This window comes from Ptychodera flava, chromosome 22 (genome assembly GCF_041260155.1).
Source record: "Ptychodera flava strain L36383 chromosome 22, AS_Pfla_20210202, whole genome shotgun sequence".
Classification (NCBI taxonomy): domain Eukaryota; kingdom Metazoa; phylum Hemichordata; class Enteropneusta; family Ptychoderidae; genus Ptychodera; species Ptychodera flava.
Window position 1 is genome coordinate 3170541 of NC_091949.1, and position 17120 is coordinate 3187660.

Consider the following 17120-nt stretch of genomic DNA (forward strand, 5'->3'; position numbering starts at 1 on the left):
GCAATATTTGCTTGTAATAGGATCGTGGCACAGACCCTGAACAACATTCGACCACAACCAATGCATTCATCAATGTTTTGGATGTACAGGATACCCCTCCTTTCTTCTTATATCTACCATATTACAGTACAGTAGAAGAAAATATGCCAGCGGTGAGTCAGCCTTTCAGATCTACCATTTGTAATTTGTTGTCTGGCCATTACTTAATTTCTATTCTGAAACTAGTGAAAATTATTTGTTCTGTTTAGGGGATTCTATAGATTTCAATATTCTATTGATAGTTTTTTAGCTCACGTGTGTAAACACGTGGGCTAATGTCATAGCGATGTCTGTCTGTCTGTCTGTCTGTGTGTGTGTTAGAGTGTGTGTGTGTGTGTGTGTGTGTGTGTCTGTCTGTCTGTCTGTTTACACGATAACTCAAAAATGCCTGAACGGATTTAAGTCAGATTTGGTACACAGGTACCATATGCTACTTGCAAGAACTGATTAGATTAAGGTTAGTGTGGCTTGCATATTAATGAAGTTATGCAATATCGTTTTTTTCCGTACAATGGTTTCCCTATGGAGACGGTAATGACAGTGTAGACTTATATCAAGAGATACTGCACAAAATTTCTTGAAACTTTTCACAGATGACAATCTGAGAACATTATGATGATACCGTGAGTGTCATGTCAATTATCTTCTCATTTGCATATTTAATGAACTTTTGTTATTAGTGAGATAACTCTGAAATTCCTCCACCAAACATGATGATACGTGTAACAAATATTGACCTGATATATATCTAATTATACTTAGAAGCATTAGGCAGTGTCAAGTTAATAAATAGCTCATTTGCATATTTTATGAAGGTTTGTAATTAGTCATATAACTCCGATATAACTTCACCAAATGTAATGAAATCTGCTGCAGATACTGATCTGATTGATATCTAATTGTAGTGGAAAGCATTTAGTAGTGTGAAACTAATTAAGGGTTCATTTGCATATTTAATGAACTTTATAATTAAGTATATAACTCTGAAATTACGGCACCCAAGTCAGTGAAATTGGGTACAGATATTGTTTTGATAAATATCTAATTGTACTGAAAAGTATTTGGCAGTGTCAAGTTAACAAATAGGTCATTTGCATATTTTATGAAGTTTTGTAATTAGTGATATAACTCCAAAATAACTGCACCAAATGTGCTGAAATCTGCTGCAGATACTGATCCGACAGACATCTAATTGTGGTGTAGAGCATTTAGTTGTGTGAAGTAAATTATAAGTGTTCATTTGCATATTTAATGAACTTTGTAATTAGTGACATTACTCCAAAATTACAGCGTTAAATTTGATGAAACTTGCTACTGATGTTGATCTAATAAATATCTAATTGTACTGAGAAGCATTGAGCAGTGTCAAGTTGATAATTAGCTCATTTGCATATTTCATGAAGTCTTATAATTAGTCATATAACTTAGAAATAACTGCATCAAATGTGATGAAAACTGTTAAACATACTGATACGACAGATATCTAACTGTGTTGTAAAGCATTTAGTAGTGTAAAATTAATTAAGGGTTCATTTGCATATTTAATAAACTTTGTAATTAGGTATATAACTCTGAAATTTCGGCACCAAATTTTGTGAATGGTGCTACAGATATTGATTTGATAAATATTTAATTGTGCTATGAATCATTGAACAGTGTCAAGTTAATTTAGGGTTTATTTTCATATTTAATGAACTTTGTAATTAGTGACATTACTCTCAAATTACATTATTAAATTAAATAAAACGTGCTACAAATGTTGATCTGATGGATATCTAACTGTCCCATAAAGCATTGAGCAGTGCCAAGTTAATTAACAGCTCATTTGCATATTAATAAAGTTTTGTAATTAGTAATTAAACTCTGAGAGTACTGTGCGAAGTTGAAAAAAACCTACTACATATATTGATAACATATATCTCATTGCTCTGTGAAGCGTACTACTATTAATGAATCTTTTGTAAAACATGTGAGCATATTCAGTTCATATCTGGTTATTCTTTTGTGTCAATGGAATCTATCATATTTTTTTTCAATCCAAGAGTCCATGCACTTCATAGTTTGAACTTGAAGTGGAAAACAAGTAAAAACTAACCACCTTTACAGGTTATCCCAGACATGGGAAATGTTAGTGAACAGATCATATTACATGTTCAGTACACAGGACTTGTAATGTTCTTTCAGAATACACCTGTGTTGGATGTTATGGCACTGGATGGTGATAGAGGTGAACCACAGCCTGTGAAATTTAACATTAGCGGTAGGCTTTCTTTTACATTATTTTTTTGATGTTTCAGCAATAACTGACAGCGGAGCTGTATTTGCCAAAAGGTTACGTGTAGTAATATTTTGTTTACAAAGAGCCATTAGTCAGACATTCTTGTTCAGACATAGAGCAAGGGCAGTAGATTTATTTATTTATTTTTTATTCCCGACGGACACCGTCCGGGGGGACTTATAGGTTTGGTCATGTCCGTGTGTCCGTGCGTCCGTCCGTTCACGCAGATATCTCAGACATGCCCAGGTCAATTTCTTTCAAACTTTGCACAAGGATAGTACCCTACCCCATACAGATCCATGTCAATTTGTTTCACAATGCGATCAAATTTGGCCGTGTTAGAGGACTTTTTAGTTTTCACCTCCATAGACTCCCATGTAAAAGGCAGTCTCCATAGACTCCCATGTATAAGGCAGTCCATAGACTCCCATGTATAAGACCAAAAAAAAAATAAAAAAATTTAGTTTCTCATCGTATTCATATTGCAAAAAGGATGCTGTGACACAGTTTTTAGTCCCCACGGATTAAGTCCAGGGGGCTTATAGATTGGGTCATGTCCGTCCGTGAGTCCATCAGTTCACGCAGATATCTCAGATATTTTGACAAAATGTCACGTGACCTTGGTGACCTTTGACCTCAAATATATATATAGATATGTCCATAACTCGGTAACCACAAGTGCTACACCCTTCATATATGGTATGATGGGACAGCTTATGACGCCACATATTGTACCTCATTAATTATGTGCATGTCTAATTTTTAGCGAGCCAATAGAGCTAGCGGTCTGATTTTTGATATATAGGGATAACTTAGCAATACAATTTTTTTTTCAAAATGTCACGTGATCTCGGTGACCTTTGACCTCAAATATACATATTTGTCCATTACTCAGTAACCACAAGTGCTACATCCTTCATGTATGGTATGATGGGACACTTTATGACGCCACATACTGTACCTCATTAATTATGTGCATATCTAATTTTGAGCGAGCCAATAGAGCTAGAGGTCTGATTTTTGGTATACAGGGATAACTTAGCACTACAATTTTTTTGACAAAATGTCACGTGACCTCAATGACCTTGGACCTGAAATATACATATTTGTCCATAACTCAGTAACCACAATTATTAGCTCCGCTGTCAGCGACGCGGAGCTTATCAAATAGGTTGATTTTCCGTCGTCGTCCGTCAACAATTGCCTTTTCCTCTGAAACAGCAAGTCGAATGGCTTTGAAATTTTATATGCAGTTCACTTGGGGTGACCTCACTTCAGTTTGTTCAAATCATGGTGAAATTTGCATATTTGTATTTTTGGGGTATTTTTTGCTGTTTTTGGTAAAAAAATCTTCTCTGAAACCGCTTGTCTGATTGCTTTGAAATTTTATATACAGTTTACTCAGGGTGACTTCAGTCAGATTTGTTCAAATCGTGGTGAAATTTGCATATTTGTATTTTTAAGGCAATTTTTGTCATTTTTGGTAAAAAAATCTTTAAAAATCTTCTTCTTCAAAATTAGCAGTCAGATAGCTTTGATATTTGGTACATATGTCCCTACATATGTCTATTTCAGATTTGTTCAAATCGTGGTGAAATTTGCATATTTTTAAGGCAATTTTTGCCATTTTTGGTCAAAAAATGTATTTCTCAAAAAGCACTGGTCTGATAGTTTTGAAATGTGGTAAACAAGTTTCTATAGATGAACTAAATAATATATATTGAATTTCTGATGAAATCTGTAATTTTGTATTATTGGGGCAATTTTTGCCATTTTTGGTCAAAAAATGTGTATTTCCAAAACTACTCATCTGATAGCTTTGAAATTTGGTATACAGGTTTCTATAGATGAACTAAAAGATATTTATTGAAATTATGATGAAATCTGCAATTTTGTAATTTTGGGTCAATTTTTTCCATTTTTGGTCAAAAAATGTGTATTTTCAAAACTACTCATCTGATAGCTTTGCAATCTGGTATACAGGTTCCTACAGATCACCTTAATGATGTTTATTGAAATTATGATGAAATCTGCAATTTTGTAATTGTGGGTCAATTTTTGCCATTTTTGGTAAAAAAAAGTGTTTCCCAAAAAGTACTGGTCTGATAGCTTTGAAATTTGGTGTACAGGTTTCTACAGATGAGCTAAGTAATATATATTGAATTTCTGATGAAATCTTTAATTTTGTATTTTTAGGGCAATTTTTGCCATTTTTGGTCGAAAAATGTGTATTTCCAAAACTACTCATTTGATAGCTTTGAAATTTGGTATACAGGTTTCTATAGATGAACTAAATGATATTTATTGAAATAATGATGAAATCTGCAATTATAAATTTTGGGGCAATTTTTCCCATTTTTGGTCAAAAATGTGTTTCTCAAAAAGTACTGGTCTAACAGCTTTGAAATTTGGTATACAGGTTTCTATAGATGAACTAAATTTGATCTTTTGAAATGATGATGAAATCTGCAATTTTTATTTTGGGGGCAATTGTTGCCATTTTTGGTCAGAAAATTTCATTCTCAAAAAACTACTCATCAGATACAGTCTGCACGATAACCCGGCTTTTGAGGTGTGGCCGGTACCAGCGATTTGATTGGGTATTGTAGGGTGATTGGCATGTGTGACATTATGTTAGAAACCATTTTCTTTAATGGGTGGGTTCAATCACTAGGGTAAAAATAACAATTAATATTTTTCATCATATGAAGATGTTTTACAATAATTTGATATTGTTCGAAATTTATTCAATTAAAATAATTATTTTCTTGATGATTTGAAGACGTTGACAACCTCAGTAAGCACGAGTTCTATGACAGTTAAATTTCCCACCCTCCGCATAAATGGTTGACACTTCGACGCCAGTTGACGCTGTCGATGCTACAACATCAAAACATTAGAACAAGAAACTCACATGGTTCTTAAAGTTATGGATCAAATTTAAAGCTAATGATGTTTCTAGAGTAGAAATACAGATAGGTACAAACCGTACAAAAATGGCTTTGTTTGAACGAACCTACATTGAAAGGTCTAAATGTAGCGATCACATGAACATCCCGACCGGTCCAACTACCCGTCGACTGCCGTACTGTCAAGATTCGATGTCTAAAACACCAAAGAGCTGCTGTTTAGCCCCTGCTGATGTGTACCAGCCCCGAAAGAGTACTACCACATTTATAGAAAACTACAAAATATGCGTCTGTTTTCACTCACAATTACTGTATCCTGTCTCAAAACTGTCATCCATATAATTTCCATATCCATAAATGAGACACAGCTTATTAGTATCAAAACTAGTGAGACAGGGATATACATCCAAAAGACTCGTGAGGACTTTCAAAAAGTTCTACGGTCGATATTATGACATTGTGGCCAAATATGACACCTCGGTCACTCAAATGATTAGCGACAGCATTCCCGGCTTTGACTTATAACAGTGATTCATATACTGTATCACTTCATACAATATTAGACAATTTTGGGACCAATCCTGACGGGTGTAGCATGCTAGCAGGGTACGCTTACCCATTCCGGACACCTGGTACCACCACTAACTATCAGTGGTTCAGGATGGTCCTACTTAAATTTGTAAATCTCAAATGTCCCATGGACCTGGTAATGTATTACCTTGAATGAAAATGATTATTGGACCAGTTTAATGTCATATTCCTGACGGGCAGTGTCACTGAGTGTGTGAATACCGGATACGATCATCGTTGCATGGACATACCACAGATGATCGTTGACACTTGCTGGAAAAACGACGGCTGGGACTATTATTTTGTTCGGTTTTACAGAGTGTAATGGGCTCAGGTACAGAGATATCGACTGATTACAGATATTGGAAGGTAAATTGCCTGTAGGGCAGTGACGGGCAGCAGTATGACCCTTTGATCGAACGTACACTTGCAACACTGCCTGCGATCGCAGACCAGTTGTGAGATCAACAGAAATTTTAGTTGTTGGGATTTTTTCAACAAATGCGGGCTACCACAAGTTTACCTCTGAATGCAGTTGTAATTAGCAACCTCTATTACATTACATTAATGCAGAAAATGTGCTCATACGCCGACGAGTTATTCCTTATTGTGCAAGTTTTGTGCATTTCGAGTGGCTCGCCGGTGAAGCTATGAATGAGCACGCACGAGTGAGTAATACACGACAGCTCATTATGCATGACCTCATTATGTCTAGCCTCTAAACCAATAGGCGCAGCTTTGAGATGTCATGTGATACTATTCATGAGCATTTGTTTACAACATATGCGATTTTCCCGCCACGTCGTTAGCCTGTGTTTTCTTGATTATCTACGCCTATTTTACCTTATTAAGGCATAGCTGATGAGTCATACTTTGAGGGCAATAATAATCAGCTAAGCTGCATTCAAGAAAATGGAAAGGGATTGGCTAGTACCGCGCTTCGCGCCCTTACGACTGGGATTTGACATGTGTCAATCAATGGTTTTCACTGCAAGTTCCTCAAAATCGTGTCAATCAGAGCAATTACCGACGAGGGGGCAAGCCCCCGATGAGTAATATGAAGCTGTATGTTGCCAGGAGTAAACCATTGCCGATTGGAGAGGTTTGCATTAGTCTGACGGTACTTAAGGTGGAACATAATCGGCTTGAAAATTTTAGGGTTTTTCATTGTTTCGCTCAAAAGTTAACTGTGCTGAGAACACATTTTAATGAACCACAGAAACGATTAATCATTTTTGCACAATTAGTAATACCTAAAGGCCTTATTTTTCATAATAAATTGTCTACATGATTTTTAGACCAAAAATTACAAAGTTTCAAAGAGAGGTCCTGTCAACCCCATAGAAAATGTACCCTCCATTTCTTCGTGCAGTGAGGTCACCAGCTGAGCGGGCGGGACTTTAGCACCCGTTTACCGTACTGTGGAAGCTATGCCAAAAGTGACACAAGCAGCCTTTTTCAAGCAGCGTCGTGCTCAACAGCAGGATTATGCCACAAAATTGACAAAATTTTCGTATTTTGCCCATATTCACACACGTGAATTCGCTCCATTTCTGCCAACGATCGCGTGTCTAGTGACCCAGATGACTTTATTTTACGTTTACATTGACAATGGGGTACGTTTAATCGGCATAGTTTGGCGATTGTCTCTTTAGACCAAAATTACAAGTTTTGAAAGTTGAGTTCGTTCAAAATCAAGTAATTTTAGCTACCCAATTGAAAATTGATAAAATTATATTTTAAAATATGTATATTGCCAAAACATTTGTTGACAATATTCTTCAGACCTATATCCGACACTTACCATCTCAAAAACAGTGAAAATATACCTTAGTTTATGAGAAACTGCGTCTTTATTTTGGCGATATTGCTGGCTTTTGTTTACTTTCAATGACGCCACTGAAAGACGCCATTCTTGCCTATATTACCCGTCATGCAATGGTACCGGAAAAGCCCGGTCGTCGTGCAGACTGATAGCTTTGGTTGACATGTTCTTAGGGATGATCCGATGTGATATATTCAAAGTATGATGAAATTGTGTATTTTTGCAGCTAAATTTATCCACTTTTTTCTGGCCATTGCATTGAGCTATCAAAGATTTCCACCTTCTTCATCAACATGTGTCAAAAATAGTTATTCTCTACATAAACACAGCGGAGCTATATCGGCCGCTAGGTCGCTTGTTACATATGTATCACAGTTTACTTGCATCGAAGCGCGCGCATACTACCGGTATTTGCACTGCACTGCAAATACCAAAAACATTATTCCATACGTGCATGCAAATGAATAGAACAGCGCGTGATCCTTGTCTTTCAATGTGTGTCTCGTAAACTATTTAAAATGTGTTCGCTTGTGTTTTTTAGCTCTGCTGTCAGCGACGCGGAGCTTATCAAATAGGTTGATTTTCCGTCGTCGTTGTCGTCCGTCGTCGTCCGTTGTCGTCCGTCAACAATTGCCTTCTCCTCTGAAACCGCAAGTCCAATTGCTTTGAAATTTTATATGCAGTTCACTTGGGATGACCTCACTTAAGTTTGTTCAAATCTTGGTGAAATTTGCGTATTTGTATTTTGGGGGCATTTTTGGTGTTTTTGGTAAAAAAATCTTCTTCTCTGAAACCGCTTGTCCGATTGCTTTGAAATTTGATATTCAGTTTACTTAGGGTGACTTCAGTCAGATTTGTTCAAATGGTCGTGAAATTTGCGTATTTGTATTTTTAAGGCAATTTTTGTCATTTTTGGTCAAAAAATCTTTAAAAATCTTTTTCTTCAAAACTACAAGTCAGATAGCTTTGATATTTTGTACATATGTCCAGAGTTAATTCTAGGACGCGCCATTGCGCAATTTGCGCAAAAAAATCTCGAATGGCCCTCATTTCTACCTTTGATGCGCCACTAAGGGCGCAACATTTTATGAATGGGTCGGTAGATCACGCAGAGTTCACTTAGTTCATACATTTACGTAGCTCCCCGAAGGTCATTACCTCAGTCATAGTGTGCCATGTAAAACGATTCAGTTACCCTTTGACCTTTGCCCACTACGGCATATAAGGTGGTGCATAGGAAGCTGGGTAGAAAGGACTGATGTAGGGGCAATGGTGTATTGGAGCCGTGCGCATGTGGTACGATCGATGAATGTAAACAATGGCTCCCGCCGTGAACCCAGGATGATCGGGCAGTCCCTTAAATTGAAGCATTTGCAACGTCTATCATCCATACCAGCGAAACGTTGAACACTGCAAGGAAAGCATTCATGCTTGGCCAGCCAGATGATTGTTTTGAAGAGCAACACAGTTTAGGTCGGACATATCTCGTTTTCCAGAGTAGCCAGGTCTATGCATAGAACAACATCGCTGTGTAAAACCCTTTGGTCAGAACCAATGATCGTAAATTTGCTAATACATACAAGTTATGTTTAAAAGTTGATGTATCGATCACTTTATTTAGGTCGTACGGGTTACACTCTCGTGCTGTATCAGTGTGATAATTGTCGACCAGTGCAAATCGGGGGCCACTTGGAGAAATCCTACTGGTGCGCTAAGCTTTGATCATGATCGTTTCCACAGTCAAAATCACAGTCCGTAGTAATTTGTACAGTTGTTAAAGTCCGACATCAATAATTCATCACATAAGTTACGTAAACAATTGAATCAAACCAAACTGTTAGTTTGCTGCTGCCATTGTTGGGCCTGTTGCGTATACGGGGCACAACTTTGCTGTAGGCTTCGTTGGTTACAGGTGGCCCGATCTCTAGTATTCTCCTTTTCTTGACTCGATAGACTATGGTATTTTCAGCAGAAAATTCAAGGGTTTTACATGTGTGATCATGACGGCCCCTGATTTTCTAAAATGGCCCCCTTGGGACAGGAGTAGGGGCCCACAGTGGCCCCTTGTTTTTACGTCCTAGAATGAACACTGCATATGTCACTAGGGATGATCTATTTCAGATTTGTTCAAATTGTGCAGAAATATGGAAATTTGCATTTTTAAGGTAATTTTTGCCATTTTTGGTCAAAAAATGTATTTCTCAAAAAGTACTGGTCTGGTAGTTTTGAAATTCGGTATACAGGTTTCTATAGGTGAACTAAGTAATATATATTTCTTATGAAATCTGTAATTTTGTATTTTTGGGGCAATTTTTGCCATTTTTGGTCACAAAATGTGTATTTCCAAAACTACTCATCTGATAGCTTTGCAATTTTGTATACACGTTCCTACAGATCACCTTAATGATATTTTTTGAAATTATGATGAAATCTGCAATTTTGTAATTTTGGGCAATTTTTGCCATTTTTGGTCAAAAAATGTGTTTCTCAAAAAGTACTCATCTGATAGCTTTGAAATTTGGTATACAGGTTTCTAAAGATGAACTAAATGATATTTATTGAAATTATGATGAAATCTGCAATTTTGAATTTTTTGGGCAATTTTAGCCATTTTTGGTCAAAACATGTTTTCTCAAAAAGTACTGGTCTAACAGCTTTGAAATTTGGTATACATTTTTCTACAGATGAACTACTTGAAATTATGATGAAATCTGCAATTTTTATTTTTGGGGCAATTGTTGCCATTTTTGGTCAGAAAATTTTATTCTCAAACCAGATATGAACTGAATGGCCTCGCGTGCACATTTTGTAAAGTACTTCTTGGGGTATTGGCTTTTATGAAGAAGGAAAATGTGTCAATAGATTAAAACTTTTACAAATCATTTACATTACATTGTTTTTATTCCCGAAATTAATCCAATCTATCTAAATTTGACATTATCCCCACTGTATTACGCAATGAAAAAAAAGAAAAGAAACCATTTGAAAAATTATGATCCAACAATATCTGTCGATGCAAGTGCAAATGGCTGAGCAGGCTCTTGACTGGCAGAGGTCGCGTTTGCGTATAAATTCTGCATATTTCACATAAAATTGCCATGTAGAACGAGTTGACCTACTTCACAGTATCTCAATGCGCCCAAAAACGATACAATCATCTGTGCCGCGCCGTGTAGCAGCAAAATGAGTTCGTGACCTTTGAAGTACGCGTTTCAAAAAATAAATACCCATGGGAACCTGCTCACCACGCCACGCAACTCATGTACAGCTGACTATGGTGCACTTGTCAGGCGATGGTCGATGATTCTGGTTATTGCCTATATTGTCAAGTTCAATGCCTAATTTACGGAAACACGAACTCTGTCTAGTGTATTCGAAGCTCTGCTTACAGGTTGTGCACACGGCCTCTACCACGTGGTGTCCTGTGGACAGTGTGGTACAAGCCGTCGGCCTACCACCGTACCGCCGGGAAACGCAGACCTATTGTACGCAGGAGCTAGCCTACTGCTGCTGATTTAACATCAATGCCGACATGGAAATCTCATGAAAAATTTGTCATTGTTGGTTCTGTAGCTAATACAATCTTGAAAAGCAACTTAAAAGACACAGACTGTCAATACGTCGCCATAATATTATGCTGATCTCAGCGGAACCATGCCGGAATATAAATTCGCTGACACACACACAAGAATGAAAAGTGTCACTCTACATCTCATTCTCAGAGAAAAATGCATTGATCAAATATTATGACGCTTACCTTCGATAATCTAGCTTTTGGTTCGCTATGTCCAGAGTAACCCACACGATTCTTAAAGTCAAACGTCGACACGACGACATCAACAGTCAAAACTCAAGATTAGCGATCAGCGCGGCCGAGTGACTGAATTCAGAAATCACTTTGTGTAAAATGTTTTTAGTATAGCGCCTTCAAACATACTTATTTAGCCTCCCATAGACTTATACAGGCCACAAATTTTCTTTTACTCATAACTTGATAAATTCGCAAAGCACAACCACCAAAAACTAATCAGTTCTTGCAAATTTGAAGAACAAATTGTGTGCGAAATGTGATCGGAATCTGCCAAGCCGTTTTTGAGATATCGTGCTAACAGACAGACAGACAGACACACACACACACACACAGAAACGCCTAAACCATAACCTCGCTGCGCGCATGCGCACGCGAGGTAAAAACTACTAATCAGATAGCTTTGGTTGACATGTTCTTAGGGATGATCCGATGTGATATATTCAAAGTATGATGAAATCTTCAATTGTGTATTTTTGCAGCTATATTAGCCACTAATTTCTGGCCACTGCATTGAGCTATCAAAGATTTCCACCTTCTTCTAGGTCGCTTGTAGTTCCTTCATTTTCTCGATAAAATAAACAGGGGGAAACATATATAATAATAACAACCCCATGGCGAGCGAGCAAGCTTGCTGTACCTGGGGTATTTTCACTTGTGTTTGCGTTGAATCCGGCTGTCCTTTCACTCGCTGCGCTTGTGAAAGCACGACCGCCGGATCCCCCCAAACACTCGTGCAAATACCGCTGGTATGGCGCGCTTGCACCCCTCGCCATGGGGTTCTGTCATAGTGGTACACCCTTCATATTTGGTATGATGGGAGACCTTATGATGCCACATACTGTACCTCATTAATTATGCACATATCTAATTCTGAGCGATACAGCTGGATGTCTAATTTTTGGTATATAGGGATAACTATAGGATAGAAATTTTTTGACCAAATGTCATGTGACGGCGATGTTCTTTTACCTAAAATATACGTTTATGTCAATAAATAAGTAACCACAAGTGCTATGTCCTTTATATTTAGTAGGATGAGAGACCTTATGACAACACATGCTTTACCTCATTAATTATGCACACATCTAATTCTGGGCAAGCGAATAGAGCTAGAGGTCTGATTTTTGGCATATAGAGATTAATTAGCAATACAATTTTTTTTTCCAAAATGTCACGTGACCTCGGTGACCTTTGACCTTGATTATACATATATATGCATAACTCAGTAACCACAAGTTCTATACCCTCCAATTTTGATAGGATATTAGACCTTAAGATGTCACATCATGTACCTCATTTATATGCGCATATGTATTTCTTGGCTGGCCAATACAGCTAGAGGTCTGATCTTTTTTCCCGATTCAGAACCATAACTTAGACATGCCTCATGTGTTTCAAATTGGGAACAACGACATAGACCTATGTGCCCGTAGATCTCAGCATATACACTCCAATGATACTTATAATGACCACATTTACCTGCCCCATCAAGACTAATACTCCTATTACAAGTGGGGACTATGTCATTGTCAATGACTTGTTCTTCCAAGAGTCATTTTTGCACCCAACCACACATCAGTAAACCATTTTGCATGCTACTGAGCATTCAATTAAAAAGTTGAATGCAGAAATGAAAACTTGAAAAAAAATGCACTGCTACGTACAGTCATAGTCTCTAGCTGTAACACATGTTCACGTATTGTAGATGACATCACGCAAGCTCCTCCCATGAGCCCTTTTGTGCCCCTGTGATTCTAAACTCATTTTCATAAATGTCTTCTTCTTTAACTTCTCTTCTCATCGCACTGTAGTGGTGACCACGTCCTAGCATGTAGCAAAGTCAAGCTGTATTTTATTCAAGGGTTATTTTAGAAGGGATAAATGGTGAAATTCGCTCGACTAGGTTTCTGTTTTAAGCATCAATACTTTAATACAAGCCTGGTGGTTTGAGGTAATTTTTTACGAAACCTTTACATTTGCCTGTCTGTTCTTTTTCCATCAGCGGATCAAAATGTTCCATTTTGGGTTGAAACATTTCCAAATGGAGAAGGCACAATTTATACATCTGAAGAGTTAGATAGAGAGGAACAAGAATTGTACACATTTATACTTACGGTAAGTGTAAAAAAAATCAAAATATGTACAAATTGTGTGTAAATATGCTTTAATGTGATATACGTGTTGGGATGTCATTTTTGAATTCAATGTCAATCAGTTCATAAAAAACTTATGAACCCCAGCATATACAACATGCATGTATCAACAATACCATGTTTGTACATGTATGTGTCTTTTGCAGGCAGCACAAGTTGCAACTGAAAACTGACCTGAGGGCAGCGCTGCTCTCTTGGCAGCTCAGAGCTGCAAAACATTCGATGATGTCACAAATTATTTGAAAATAGTCCCAGTCCCTGTAAACGCGGGCAATTAAGTACCCTATGTCTATCTAGTGTGTCTGCCCTGAGGGCAGCTCTGATATACCTTATGCAATGCTTTAAAGAGTAAGGAATGAGGCCAGTGAATATATATTGCTGCCCTCAAGACAGATTTATAGATAGGATAGGAAATCCATGTCTGACCTGAGGGAAGCTCTGATATATTACTGCCCTCGGGGCCGCGGGGTAGATTAGTAGATATACATTTATGCAGTCGTGCTGTAATGATAGGAAATGTATGTCTGCCCTGAGGGCAGCTCATATATACTGCTGCCCTCAGGTCAGATTGGTAGATAGGACATAGGGAACCCAGAAATCTAGTTGTCGTTGTTTGTATTGCTGTTTATAAGTTGTGTTGTTGTTGTTGTTGTTGTTGACCAATGAAATTCAATAAAGATAACTGTTGTGTTGTGGTTGTTTCAAACGTAATGTAGATGTCATAAGAAATGCTACAAGGACACTATCATCCTTTGACCTGATGTAACTCTATGCCAACGTACACTCTTTTCATACACTTAAATGATTTGTTTTGTGATACAATCCAATATGGCCGCCATGCGCCCATTTTATTACGATTTTTTCATGTACGGAGCCATAACTCAGGCATATCTCAACTGATTTTATTCAAAGTTAGTACAAGGACATTAACCTATGTCATACATATGCACACTGATTTGTTTTGTGATACGATCCAATATGGCCACCATGCGGCCATTTTATTACAATTTTTTCATGTCCTTGTCCATAACTCAGGCACATCTCAACCTATTTTATCCAAAGTGTGTACAAGGGCATTGACCTACTTAATACATGTGCATATCGATTTGTTTTGTGATACAATCCAATATGGCGCCATGCTGCCATTTTGTTACAATTTTTTCATGTACGGAGCCATAACTCAGGCACATCTCAATCAAAAGTTGGTACAAGCACATTAACCCATGTCATACATATGCACTTCAATTTGTTTCACAGTATTATCCAATATGGCCACATGGCGGCCATTTTGTTATGGTTTTTTTCATGTCGAGAGCCATAATTCTATCAAGTCTCAACCGATTTTATACAAAGGTGGTACATGGACATTGACTTATGTCATACATATGCATGTTGATTTTTTAGACTGTAAGATCAAATGTGACTGAGTATTAGCCATTTTGATGCGATGTTTTCATGTACAGAGCCAACTCAGACATATTTCCACCAGTATCATTCAAAGTTTGTACAAGGACATTGACCTATGTCATACATATGCACATCAATTTGTTTCACAGCATGTACCAGTATCATGTGAATTACTGACGTTTCGTAATTAGGCTAATAATATGTCAAGAAATACTGCATCAAATTTCACGAAACTTGGTACAGATGTTAACCCTTTGCACCCTGACTCCCTTGTACTCTATGACGTCATCGTACATTTATGTCCGAGCCAGGTTCAAAGGGTTAAGCTCACATTGCTTTAACAGTAAAAAAGACATTTATCAGTGTCATGTTAATTAATTTGTAATTGCATATGTAATGAACTTTCCTAATTAAAGTGATATATCCACAAATACAGCGTCAAATTTGATGGAACTTGGTACAGATCTTGATCTCATAGTGTTGTAAATACTGGATCAAACTTTATGAAATAGGGTACCTGTGATAATCTGTCAGTGTTAGGATAGTATGCAAAAATGTTTGGCAAAATCCTGTTGATTAATTACCAATTGACTCATTTAATGACCTTTTGTAATTAGGATGGCAGCCTACATGGGTTTCATTTTTTCACCACCATGGAACTTATTGTTGGCCATTTAGCGCCATCAGTATCCCAGTATTTTTATCACAGACCTAATTAATGAAGAGGACACTATCCTCTCTGAGGACTCATAATTAAAGTACCCATTAACACTTGGGGACTGTGTCATCAACAATGACTTGTCAATAGTACTTTCAGATCATCAGTACACAGTTTTCATGTTTACAATGCCTTTACGAGTGACAGCTTAATGAAGAGTGCTATGGCTGCTATTGTTTTAACAACTTCATTGGGATGGTTTAAAAAGGTTACTACCATTGGACATTTTACAGGCAAAAGAAATAGATGAACATAATCAGCCAATTGAAGATATTACAACAACCACAACAGTGAGTGTAACAGTGCTTGATGTTAATGATGAGAAACCAAGATTTGACAATGATTCCTACACTGGTACTATTCAGGAGAATTCACCTAATCAAGTTGCAGTGGATAACTTGGAGATGATTGTGACAGATCTTGATCTTGTAAGTGAAACATAATATTACCTGTCTGTTAATTTCATTCACTTTGACATGTGATAATATTGGTAGTAGCATATTTGTTGACAAATTGCATTGTAGAAGTACATAGCAGAAATCAGTTTTTTTGTCATGTGCAATAGTTTTTAAAACAGAAATACTACCTTTATAGAAACTGCAGTACCAAGCCTTAATGCATTCACCTTTTTTTCTCAGTTATAATAGGTCCATAAATGGATGTATCATCATTTTGTATCTATTTATTTAAAATGTAACAAAATTTGATGCAGAATTTTCAAGTTGCTACAGCTGCAAAGTGTGTGTGTACCATTCGCTTTAACTCTTTTCCTGCTGAGGGAGTTGCACACCTTCCTGCCAAGTCGTAAGAAAACAGCCTCGTAGTAGGCACTTGCAAAATTCAGCATTTGACACATGCTATTCTGCCAGGCATTTGGAATGCAAATAGCACATTTTCTGGGTAGGGTTAGCTGTCTTTACACTTTGATAATTTTTACATGCCCGTATACATGGGTACCTCTCCCATGTGATACAACACAATGTGCTTCCCCTACTTTCATGTTCTTGTGGATCTTTAACCCTTTGAACACTGCTTGGACAAAAATGTCCGCATGATGTCATAGGGTACCAGGGGGCCAGGGTGCACAGGGTTAATGACAAGTATGGCGTACAAACCATCAAACGAAACAAAGAGAACAACATTACAATAACTGCTAATGAAAGAACACTTTATTGGGGAAGAATTTACAGGAAGCCAAACCAAAATCTCAGAGTCTGTGACGACATTCACATATCCGGTTTGTGTTACAATAGGGGGATTGTAAAATACAAACAAAAAGCACAACCGGAGTACAATATAATCATGGTCCATATTACAATTTATAACGTATCGTAAGGATCTGGTCAAGAAGCACAACTGTGCGGAGAAGTTAATTATGGTCTGTGTTCAGAGTTTATCTAATGTGGGGTC

The 17120-nt window shown here is 37.3% G+C and overlaps 1 protein-coding gene across 1 annotated transcript in view; it reads left to right on the forward strand.

Moving 5' to 3' along the window:
* LOC139122463 (cadherin-23-like) overlaps positions 1 to 17120 on the forward strand; it is a 192033-nt gene that overhangs the window by 97429 nt on the left and 77484 nt on the right. Inside the window, exons 9-12 of the mRNA XM_070687855.1 lie at positions 21 to 152; positions 2224 to 2299; positions 13435 to 13547; positions 15944 to 16138. Of these exons, the coding sequence (XP_070543956.1) occupies positions 21 to 152; positions 2224 to 2299; positions 13435 to 13547; positions 15944 to 16138 (516 nt within the window). The remainder of the gene's footprint in view (positions 1 to 20; positions 153 to 2223; positions 2300 to 13434; positions 13548 to 15943; positions 16139 to 17120) is intronic.